This window comes from Onychomys torridus, unplaced genomic scaffold (assembly GCF_903995425.1).
Source record: "Onychomys torridus unplaced genomic scaffold, mOncTor1.1, whole genome shotgun sequence".
Lineage (NCBI taxonomy): Eukaryota > Metazoa > Chordata > Mammalia > Rodentia > Cricetidae > Onychomys > Onychomys torridus.
In genome coordinates, this window is record NW_023412761.1 from 110,039 (window position 1) to 121,938 (window position 11,900).

Below are 11,900 nucleotides of genomic sequence, written 5' to 3' on the forward strand. Positions count from 1 at the left end.
AATGGCATGAAGCAACTCTTCCTGGCTTTCTGACCGTCCATTCATTCAAGGTTGCCTAGGCAGTATGAGAGAATCCTGCAGTTGCTGCTTAGCACCAAATGGCCCCATTTTCCAACATCTTTGCTTCCTTCCTAGAAAACAAACATTAGACAAGTACAAATAACCTAAGTTTAAAGACCTTACACTTACCAATACTGACTGTGCTGTGGATTGTAATATTGCTTCCACAGTGCTTTAAGACACCTGTCCATTGTCTTGGGGAGATAAGCTAGCTTAACTAGATCACGTATGTTCAGAAATTTTGCATTGTCCTTATGTTGTGATGCCACTCTACCCATCAGGTCAGACTAAAAATCTCCAAGCCCATCTTGTCATGGGGAATGCCATTGTCTTAGGAAGTCCCATCCTAAAGAGGCATCTTGTTGTGGAAGGTTGAGGAAGATAGTGGGGTATGCTTGGTTCTTTGTGTTCCCTGGGCTGGCAGAATGATGAGATGCAAGCAGCTCATATCCAAGGAGGCTTCATTGAGAAGAAGGCCCAGAAGTGTGCCCTGGTGTATGTGTTCAGCCAAGTGTCTTGGAGTGGGTGAAGACTGAGTATGTGGATTCCTGCTGACTAGTGTGCTTGGTGGTCTATACCCTCTCTGCCTTGGTGTGTCCAAGAGTAGGAATTCAACACATGGTAGAATCCAGTGCTACTGAGAAACCTGAGTCTGCACTGTTTGAGGGCAAAGACAGAGAAACCCAACCACAAGCCTCCACTGTGTGTCTGGAGGTGCTCAGCTACACAGCCTACATGGAGGGAGTTAGATTTTTCTGGGCTGTCATGGTGGAAGGTACCTTTGTTCATGTCCTCCAGTGGTTCTTCGTTTTCTCAAGGGAGCCAAGGAGAGTCTGGCCAGTTTTCATATCCAGAGTTTTGTAGCCATTTATTTCACTAAACTGAAACTTTCTTTTGGGAAGAGTGAGGAGTCAGAGGCTCATAAGGCTTAGGAAACTTAGTAAATTCAGGAGAGTTTCAGCATTCACAAGAGCCCTTCCCAGGGATCATCAAAGAAGTAAAGGGAATTATTCTGGGGAGAGGCAATCCTCTAAGCCAGGCACCTGCAATTGAACAAGGAGCTCCAGGGATACAGCTAACATGAGCTGTCTGTGACTCATGCTGTGAAGGGGCTTTTAATGATACAGCTACCTTTGAGTGACCTGTGCTCTTGTAACCTCTGCCCCTTTAAACATATGCCCCTGTTTGAAAACCCTAATACAATGACTGGCTCGCTGGGTGGAATCATGTATTTGGTTTACCATGGGTGAATCAGTGGTCAATAGTAGTTTGATCACACCTCCTAAGGAGAAGTCACACAACTGTTGTAGACCCTGCAGATTGAAGAAGGGTACCTGAGCAGAATGAGGACTGAATTTGCCTTTCCTTTCAGTGAAGAAGCATCGGGAACCTCTCTTTGCCTTTGAGCATGAAGTCCTATTCCAAATCCTGACTAAAACAGGCAGGGGACTCTGAAGAACTCTCAGGTAGAGAGCAGGCTCTGGCAGATGGCTTGGCTGGATGGGGTTATTAGGAGTAAAAACATACCCCCAAGGGTTATTTTCCAGTAGCAGGAGTACCCCCAACAGAGATCTGAGTTCTGCAGCAGCTGAGTCTAGACACCATTGAAGGAAGCCACACTTTTAAGGCATTAGCCTCCCAATAGTAGCAGGCTGTGATTAACAGCTTTCAGAGACAATCAATTGCAATGTCCAGGGGAAGATTGTGGCAATCAGGAACACACAAAAACAAAACAAAACAAGCAAACAATAATCCTAACCTAGCCAGGGAACAAAAGTGAGAAGGGACAACCCACTCACATATCTTTCATGCTTCTGTTCTGACCAATCCCAGCCAATTCACACACCTAGAGAAAACAAACAGACTGGGCTCTGGTGGAGCATGCCTTTATTCCCAGCACTTGGAGGCGGATGCAGGCTGATCTCTGTGAATTTGAGGCCAGCCTGGTCTACAGAGCAAGTTACAGGACATCCAGGGCTAGAGAGAAACCGGGTTTCTCAAACAAACAAACAAACAAAAAAAACAAAAAACAAAAAAAAACAAAACAAAACAAAGCAAAATAAATAAAAACCCAAACACCCAACCAACCAAACAAAAAAACAAAACATAACTACCGTGACCACCAACAAAAAAACGCAAACAGCAACAACAAAACCCCACACGAGTTTTTGCTTGAACTCTGAGTCCCAGCTGGATCCTGTGTTTGGTCTGGAGAGACGTCAGAATCCAACTCTCAACTGGAATCCAGTTTTCAACCAGCTCTTGGCTCTGACTGGGGTCTTGGCTCCTAAAAGGTCATCAGAGAAGATTGCTCCCCAGGCCTGCTAGGCCTCCTGGAGACAGACTCACTGGAGGTCATACTCAGATAAGGGGAGTTCTTCCAGTTCCCACTACTGATCTGAGAGTCATTGCTTATGCTTTGTGTCACACAGCCTTGGAGACTTGGTGCTTCAGCCACAAGCAGGGCAATTCCTCCAGCCTTTGAGACATGCCCAACATGGGAGATCTACCTCTTGTGCTACTCAGTGGCCTGCTCTCTGCAGACTTGGTCTGCAATTGATCTTCCCAGTTGGCATACCGAGAATCCAGTGATCTTGCTACTGTGACACTGGTTGATGGTGCTTGGCTAGCACCCTGAAGCCTGCTGAAAACTTAGTGCTGAAATACTACCAACATCTCTCCATCACTTAGCTTCCTCTTTCTGCTTCCCCAGTCAAGTGTCCACTCTTCTGTCTTGCTTTGTTTTTACCCTTTACTGACTGTGCACTTTATTCCTGGAGGCAGGGAAAAACAAGAAATAAAGCTGAGAATAGACCACCTCAGGGAAATGGAGTGGTGAAATATCATGATCCAGCTGACCAATGTTGGGGGTGGCCACAGCAGGGACTTGTGGAGCCCACTGCTGTTTCAGGACTGTCAAATGGGCCCAGGAAGGGAGTCAAGCAGCCTGTAGAGCTACAGATGCTAGATGGTCCCACCAATAGAACAAGCTGTGGGAGGAGAGCCTAGATCCCTTAGTGGGCATAGCTCCTTGAAGCTTGGTGAGAAGGTTGTGCTAGGGTTCCTGTCTGTACCTATGCCTTTTTCCTGCCAGCATCCATCTGTCCCACCCCTCAGGAATTCACTTACTTAGCAAAATATTGGCACACTGCTGTTATGTGTTAGCCAGCAAAGTGCCCAACCTCTCAGCCTTTTGCAGAGGCCCACGTACACTGGAGTTAGCCCAGGTACATTAGTGGGCTGCATTCCCTCTTACCTGGGAGCAGGCTACCTTCCTAATTTGCTTCCTTGTTCCAAGCATAAGTACGTGGCACACAGGAACACATCCAGAATTACACAGGCCAATCCCCAGAGGCCCTCAGAATTCTGAACTCCGTAATAGGAGGTACTAGTGGTAGTTTAGAACTGTTCATACAGGCTGGAAAACCAGGAAGTGTTCACAGGTCAGGACATTGGAGTTAAATTAGAAAGTAGGACATGCCAGAAATAAAACCAGAAGGAACGAAGGTGGACCAAGGAACACCATTTGGTGGCAACCTCAAATGGTACATGAGGTCAGAGAAGGGCAGTTTTGAGTTCTGGCAAAGTCAGAAGTGTGGTGGGCAGCTGTGGAAAGTGTCTGAGAATAGAAGCCACAGAGTCAGGTTGGCATTTTGGAAAGATCACCTTGACTGCACTTGTGAGAGCATGATGTTTATGGTCTGTAAAATCATCTATCCTCAGGTCAGACTTTCACCTAAGGAGTAATTTCTCCAATGAAGGATATCAAGGCCCTTCCCAGCTTTTTGTTTAGATATAATTCTGCAGTGAATATCACAGCCAGATCAACACACACTAAGTTATCACAGCCAATTTTTACTAGTAAGGATTCTTCATTCTTGATGGGTGTCACTAATGGAGTTGAACATTCTTACCACCCCACCAGGGGACTATCTGAGAGCTTGGTATGCCAGCCTAAGTTTGTATTCAGGAAGGACAGGCCCCTCTCAGATAGCACGAGGGGAAATATGTGGTCAAGTATCTACACAACAGAAACATTTTTTATTAGCATTTGTGCCCCACAAAGGCACATTTAGGATCCTGGAGATTACACAAGGGCCCAGGTTTCCTTCTGTACACTGGCCCCTTAATGGCCAGCTGATTTACATGAGAAATCTCCACCACTTTCCTGCAGCCTGCCTCACTTCTGTACTGATGGGTGGTCATTCAGGCTCACAACATACCCACCTCCTGCTGCACAGTCTTCTGACTTCTGAGAGGCCTCTCCTGGGCTCTGCTGAGTACCCCTGCTCCAACCTCTTTCTTGGAGCTCAATTTTTTTTTGTGACTGAGTTTCTCTGTGTAATTTTGATGCCTGTAGACCAGGCAACCTTTAACTCACAAAGATTTGCCTGGTTCTGCCTCCTGAGTCATGAGATTAAAGGCATGTGCCACCACTGCCTGGCCAGGCTCATAATTGGTACATCTTTCTCCCCAATTTAAACTCCTATCCACTGGAAATTTGCCCCAGCCTGTCTCCAGACAATCTCCTGGCCATACCTCTACCATCTCTACAAGAGGTACCCTTCCCTGGAGCTCACTTCAGCCAACCCACCCTTTCCTTCTTCAGGAGACTATCCTTCAAGATGTCTGCCCACCCACTTCCCAGTCCTGGCCTCCCTCTAGATCAACCCTTGTCTCTCTCAAACATGTATCTCTTACAAACTGCAGGATGAGGTTTTACTGAGTCCCTGTAAGATGAGACCTGTGACCAGGAACAGGACCTATGGCCTGGATACAGCAAAATGCCCCAGGTCCTGTGGCTGGGATACAGCATACCAGAAGGGTTAAGTAAGAACACTCCAAGGTAATGTGGCTGGTTCAAAGACTGAAAGGGAGGATCCCTGACCTGTCCACTCGTTTCCTAGTTCAGAAGGAGCTCAGTGTTCATTCTTTCTTTCTAAGACACCAGTATACACACAAAAAATGGGAGAGAGAGAGGGAGAGAGAGAGAGAGAGAGAGAGAGAGAGAGAGAGAGAGAGAGAGAGAGCTAGCAGCTGTGGTTCAGATGAGCTAGATAGTAACCTCTGGCTTTCATTCCTAAGACATGATTATCACTTGATGGCTTGAAAGCTCAGGCCATGGAGTGCTGAGCAGAGAAAGGACATTGTGAGCTGTGACTAAGTGGGCAGTGCAGGGGTCAGTGTATCCTGTCCTATGAGCCACAAAGGCCTCATGGAAGCCAACCTAGGCACAGCTGGCTTACCAAATGTCAGGTGTCCCTAATAATGCTGACAACAGGTTTGTGGAAGATGACTCAAATCTAGGAAAACTTTCCAATTTATTCTTCTTTGTGAATGTGACATGATGTCATATGCAGAAAAAAGCTCATCATAGAATTCATTCTCTGTCAATTATATTTCTTCTTTTTTTCTTTAAGAAATGTTTTATTCATTTTACATACCAGCAGATCCCCTTCTCATCTCTCCTCCTGCTCCCTCCAGCCTTCCCCTGGACCTACTTCCCTATTCACATCTCCAAAAAGTTAAGGCTCCCATGGGGAGTCAGCAGAGCCTGGATTGTTCAGTTGAGGCAGGACAAAGCCCCTCTCCTCTGTATGAAGACTGTGCAAGGCTCATCATAAGTAATGAGCTCAACAACAGGTATAGTTCCTGATCCAACAATTACATTTCCTCTTAGAGCTGATAAATTGCTTCCAAAATTGCTAATTTGATTTGTCTTAACATTATCAAAGTAAATTTAATATTGTCTTGAGTTTTAGTTAAGCAGTGATCCAAGTTTTTTTTTTTTTAAATTTGTGCTCATCAATAAACAGACTTAGAATTCATTTGTGTTTCCTTCCCCAGCAGTAGCTAGCTTTATGAAACATTGTAGGCCACCTTCCTTTTATGCTTTCCTTATTACTGGAACTACTCTTCCATTCTGCAGTTTAGCCTCTGTCTAGGGGATGGGCCAATGGGATGGGAGGGCTTTGGCTACAGATGTTTCTGCATGTGAATGTTGTGACTGTGAATGCACCTGGGTGTGGATCTGTACATACTGATCAAGAAATCCCTCAGGATAATCTGTGTGCAGGTGAGTTTACCATCCAATAACTATGATGAGCAGAGTCAGCTGGGAAAATGGTGTAGAAACACCACAATCACATGCCTTAACCTAAAGCAGTGCTTCTCAACTTGGGGGAAGCAGCCCCTTTTACCCTTGTGGTCTACATACCTTTACTAAGACCATTGGAAAATACAGTTATTATATTATGACACATAACAGTAACAAAATTACAATTAGGAAGCAGCAACAAAAATGGTTGGGGTCACCAGAGCATGGTCAACTATATTAAATGGCCACAGTATTAGGAAGGTTGAGAATCACTGACCTAAAGCATTGAGCATGTACCTAACCAAGGAGCCACAAGATTCCAATAATGCATTCAGTCCTGGAGAGTCTCTCAGAGAAGATAACTTATAAGAAAATCACACAGGCCTGTAATTAGGCTGATGAATCACTGCTGTTCCACAGCAAAAGCTGCTTATGTGTACAGGTTTTCTGTCTTGCAGGGATATGTAGGATTGGAGAAGTAGATAGCAGCAGGCGAGCAGCAGACATCCTAAGGAGTCAGCAGAGTAGAGACCCTTCCCCAGGTCCAAGATGGGGACAACAGAGTCAAGAGGATCAAGGGTAAAGGCAGAGATGGGTGCTGGTTTCCAGACTCACATAGGTAACAGACTGGAGCATAGCAGGCCTTGGTATTTATTTGTGTTAGCTACTCCCATAGTGCACTCCATGGCTCCTCTGGGTTACACAGCAAGCATCCATCTTTTAGGGTGCCAAATCCACCATTAGATAGCAAAATTCCTCCGCATCACTCTTTGCTAAGTCCTGGGAGCAAACTCCCAGAATAAAAGAATACACCCAGTGTCCTGTGAGCTCAGTAGAAAGGGGAGGCAATGAACAACCTCAGGGGCGCACTGAATGCATGATCGCTTCCCTGCTTCACCCAAACCCTGAGCAGAGTGTCTTGGGAAATTTATCTCAGTATCCAGGGTTGGCATGGATGCAGGAGCTAGGTCTCTGTCCCTAGTGAGGAAAAAACACTCACATTCAAATTTGCAAGTTGGTCGCATAGGATGCAGAGATGCTAGGGTTAAAAGGAGCTTTGGTTTGAAACAGCCGAGTCAGGAACCCTAATGATGAGACATAAAGAGTTTCTGTGTTCAGTATCACAGGCTAGGTGACTCAAACTGATAAAGACCGGGATCCCAGCTAGTGTCGGCAGTCCAACCAGGCCACCAAGTCCTTCAGGAAAGAACACATGACACTATTGTCTTCTAATATAGTCTAGCTTCTCCAGCAGGTAATTGTGAGGGTAAGAAAAGTCTGTGTCTAAGAAAGCCTCCCACTTCAGTGTTTCAGGGAAGCCTTTCACAATGACCCAGGAGACAAGGAGAAGAGGAAGGACAGTTGCAGCTGCTTCTTAGTGACTGTGACAATAAAGAGAGCTGAGGATAAATAAAAGCTCCTGAGACAGCTGAAATGTCAGAGGATGCAAGATGACCCAGTGGTTAATTCCTACCAGACAGTCTAGGCCCACAACTCACAAAGCTCTAGTCAGGGATGGACAAAGGAGGGCAATAGGTGAACAGAGCATGATCATCTCCTTGCTGTAGGCTAGACCTTGTGGATCGTGGGCCCTCCAATTTCTCAGCCTGTGCTACCTCAGAGAACTAACCCATCTCCTAACAATTACCTCAGCCATTGTCTAGACTCTGCCATGAACATATTTAAAACAAAAACCATAAAATGACAGAGCTCACTGGCTCTTCCAAATGTTGGAAATGTCACCTACTTTGGGGAGTTTCTCTAACTTTCTTTAGTTCTGCCAATTCCTGCAGTGATTCTCTGTAGAGCTTGAATCCAGAATTCCTTACTCCTCCTGTTTCACCTTCACAGCTGTGAAACAAGTTTGGAGCCAGTGCCCAGGATTGATCTTTGATGCCCGCAGGTATCTTTGGGTCACCCTAGGAACTTGGTCAAGCACAGCTAGGTAGAGAAAGGTCTCCATCAGAATGAGCTTGTGAACACCTGTGGAATTCAGCCCTGTTGGGAGCATAGTCTCTCAGGAGGGTCTTGTCCTGGCCTACCCACATATTTACCATCACCCAGGGCTATTCAAGACAGCACAACCAAGGTTGGGGCATTTTGTTAGAAGGACATATGCATAATTTAATAAAATGATTTAGCAGGGCTCAAGGGCCTGCTGAGTTTCAGAAGGTCTTTGTGTTATTCTCTGTGACTGAATTTGAACCATCCTTGCCCAAAACTACAGCTGTCAGATAAGCAGCAAACTGGATCCACAGGTTCTCCACCCCCACCACACACACTGACTGCATTTTTTTTGAAGTACTCCCTGCTCTGTGCAGCCCTAAAGTGCTTCTGGCTAGTAACCTCAGAGGACAAGCCCACAGCCACTGAGGCTGTGCAGGCCAGAATGTGTGATTGGACACATTGTAATTAGGTTGAGTCTCCAGAAGACAAGCCTTCCGGGTCGAGTGTCACAGCTGAACCTCTGGCGCCAGACAGTGAGGACGCAGCTTTCAAAGCTTTGGACCTGGGGTCTGTTGAAAGATTTCCTGGCATGGAGACTCATCAGGGCTGCTGCCACAGTTTCAACAGGTTGCTGAGTTCGGGAGCTGATGAGGACCAGGAACAACAGCATGGTCAGTAAGATGGTTCCTACTGGACTTGAACAAAATCTGGGAAGCAAATCTGGTGGAAAGACCAGTGGCCAGGCACTTCCTTTGGTTACCCTGCTCTGCCTGTGGCCCTACTACAGGTCTTCCAAATGATCCATCAGCCAAGATTCTCCAATCTTTATCTTTGTGTTTTTCTCTCTTGCAGGTGTGAATGAAATTGTCCCAAAGGCTGGAGAGGAAGGAGGCAAGAAAGTGCTAGTACAGAGCGAGATTGCTCAGGGTGAGCCTGATCAGGGCAAACCTGCTCTGAGCGAACTTGCTCCAATCAAGCCTGCTCAAGAAGAGCTTGCTCAGTCCAGTCATCCCCAGGAAGCCACAGGAGTGGTAGAGGAGGGAGAAAATAAAGAAGAAGAAATGCAAGAAGGACATGCTGGCGATGGTAGTTCTAGCCCCATGGACAAGGAAATCCACAAAGAAGGTGGTCATAGCAGCAGTGTTCAGCACCAGCCTCAGCAAGAGGCAGCGATGCCTGAGGGCACCAATCATCTCCAGGCTGGGGACAGGCTGCCTTTCCAGCGCCGAACCAGATTCACCCAGTCTCAGCTGCAGGACCTGGAGTGTCTTTTCCAAGAGACTCGCTACCCCAGCTTGAGAGCAAGGTAAGCAGAATGCCCTGCCTGGTGTCTGTTTTTTTCTTTCTTTGTTTTGTTTTGTTTTTAGAGACAGGGTTTCTCTGTGTAGCTTTGCTCCTTTCCCAGATCTCGCTCTGTAGACCAGGGTGGCCTCAAACTCAGAGATCCACCAGCCTCTACCTCCCAAGTGCTGGGACTAAAGGCTTGGCCACCACCACCCAGTGGTGTCTGGTTTTTAGCCAGTGTATCCAGGCTGTCCTTTGATTCTCCCTGAACCCCTGATTTCTTCTAGAGACAAATCCACCATGTCTGTACCCTCCAGCAGAAATTGAATTCTGGAGTAGGGGGATGGGCCTTACTCCAACTGGAAAGAATGTGTTTTGGTGCCTCTTTAAGTGGAGCGTGAGTTAGAAATTTAGACAATGCTTTTTCTAAATGAGTCTCTCTAAGTATGAGTGAGAAGACTGAGGTGTGGCTGAAAAAATGTAGAAAAGATTCCACCTCAGATTAAAATCTGGCTAACACTTTTCATCGTGGAGGCTCTCTTAATAAATCTTTGTATTTTAATTACTTAAGCAAGGTACCTGTGTTTGGGGTATTACCCTTAATTTTGGTCCCTGGAAGAAACCTTGTACTTTAAGTAAGTCTCAAAGCAACTGTGAGGAATAGTGTGTTTGTACATGTGTTGTGTGTGTGTGTGTGTGTGTGTGTGTGTGTGTGTGTGTGTGTGTGTGGACACACACATTCAAAAGCAAACGGGGACATGTCCTAATACAGTTTTTTTCTACTACAAAGCCTAAATTTTGGAATCTTTTCACTCCAGGAAGGATCTTGCAAGATGGATGGGAGTGCCAGAAGCCGATGTGCAGGTCAGTATTCTAAAAATCATAATATTTTGGAAGGATCCACTTCATGTGATGTTGTTGTCTAGAAGAAAAGTATAGCAGAAGAGCAGGACCCTGAAGTTGTATCCCAAGGATGCCAGACCAGTCCACAGCCAGGATAGCCTCATATGATGAAAGACCTCCATTTTCTCAGGCAGCAAATGCCAACCTGGACACCTGAAAACCTAAGATGCCAAGGTGCTTTGTCTGTCCCTCAGTGGACATAGTGTGTTTTTCAGGACCTTCTGCAGGCTGTGCAGCCCGCATGCCTCTCTTCAGTGAAGAGACCATGTTCTTGCCCACCTTCAACTCTTTCACTCTGAGTGTGTCATAAACCTTTTCTCAGACTTTCTTTTCTAGTCTGTAAATGTCACATGCCTGGCTTATTCCTGAACCATTACTGGGACCAGGGACCTCAAATGGCCCATAGCCCTTTTACCTGTCTTTTGTTAGGTATGTATGTGAACTCTGCTCAGCATTACAATCAGCCCTGGCTTTTCCAGACCACATGCCCACAAGGGAAAAAGGCCTATAGATGGTATGCTTGGAGGCTAGGGAGGAAGCATAGCAGGAAGAAGTGCCCTTTGTCACATAAAATGTGCATTCTGGATCCTCACAAAAGACTATCACCATGGAGACCTTCACAGCCTGCTTTGGGCCTAGAGATAGTTCTCCAGCATTCTAAGAGAACTAGATCTGCATTCTTTCCTGAAAGAATGCATTAAAAATATCAATTGATGGAGAGAAGAGACAATATTCTGAGTCTGTTCCATAGCTGAAGGACTGTATGTAGTGGTACATGTCCTCAGGGGCATCATGGGGGTGTTTTGACTGTTTCAATGAGAATGAAATCTGTTGGATCCATCAGTATACACTTGATGTAAGACTTTAGCTGTTCTTGGGGTTAGACCAATAAACAAACAATTTCAGGGCAATCAGAAATGTGGTGCTTTGCTAGGGGAGTAGCTCAGGCCTGGAGCACATACCTAGCATACACTGGCCCAGGGATGGGTTCCATATACCTTCTAAAATGTTAGTAATATTGAGCCAGTACACAGGTTACAGCATGTGTTCTTCAGTGGTGGTACAGTTCAGTGTACTAAAGCAACCCTTTCTTCTGCTTGTAGGATTGGTTTAGGGACAGGAGAGCCAGTTTCAGGAGAAGCAATAGACTGTCAAGGCTGTTTGATGCTCCTGGTCCCCAGAACAAGGATCCCTGAAGATTTTGGAGCAGCAATTGAGTCCCACCTTTGTCCAGGATCCAGATGTGCTGGAGTCTCTACCTATCCCAAATGTCTGGGCCACCCATGCTGGTCATGACATCCTTTACTTCCCTGCAATTATTTCAGCAATAAAGAGGTAGATTCTCAGTATGTTGGTTCCATTTTTTTTTAGGTTAAATGTGGGAATAAGTATTTGAACCATAGTGGCCTATTCCAGAAGTGGCATTTATGGCAGGAGGTGATACCTGCAAGCTGTGGTCTCTGTGTCTTGCAGAATGAGGAAGATTTCCAGGTGCTATGCCGCTTCATGCTGAACCCACATGCTTCTATGCCCCTCATCATGGCCTTGTCAACGCTCTCCATCCCTGTGGAACAAATTATTTATAATGTCAGGTGGGGCAAGTCCCCAG

General features: G+C 46.0%; 1 protein-coding gene across 1 annotated transcript; it reads left to right on the plus strand.

The window, feature by feature from the left end:
* The first annotated feature begins 8,693 nt into the window (after positions 1–8,693).
* LOC118575862 (rhox homeobox family member 2B-like) lies at positions 8,694–11,487 on the plus strand. Its single transcript, XM_036176238.1, has 4 exons — positions 8,694–8,775; positions 8,957–9,410; positions 10,207–10,252; positions 11,395–11,487. The coding sequence occupies exons 1-4, from the start codon at positions 8,694–8,696 to the stop codon at positions 11,485–11,487; spliced, it is 675 nt and encodes a 224-aa protein (XP_036032131.1).
* Positions 11,488–11,900: the final 413 nt, after the last annotated feature.

Excerpts from the sequence above, each read along its gene's own strand:
- LOC118575862 (XM_036176238.1), top strand. The coding sequence starts at position 8,694 with ATGGAGACTCATCAGGGCTGCTGCCACAGTTTCAACAGGTTGCTGAGT. Across the intron at positions 8,776-8,956 it reads GGACCAGGAACAACAGCATG|GTGTGAATGAAATTGTCCCA; the intron begins GTCAGTAAGATG and ends TCTCTCTTGCAG. Across the intron at positions 10,253-11,394 it reads TGCCAGAAGCCGATGTGCAG|GATTGGTTTAGGGACAGGAG; the intron begins GTCAGTATTCTA and ends TTCTGCTTGTAG.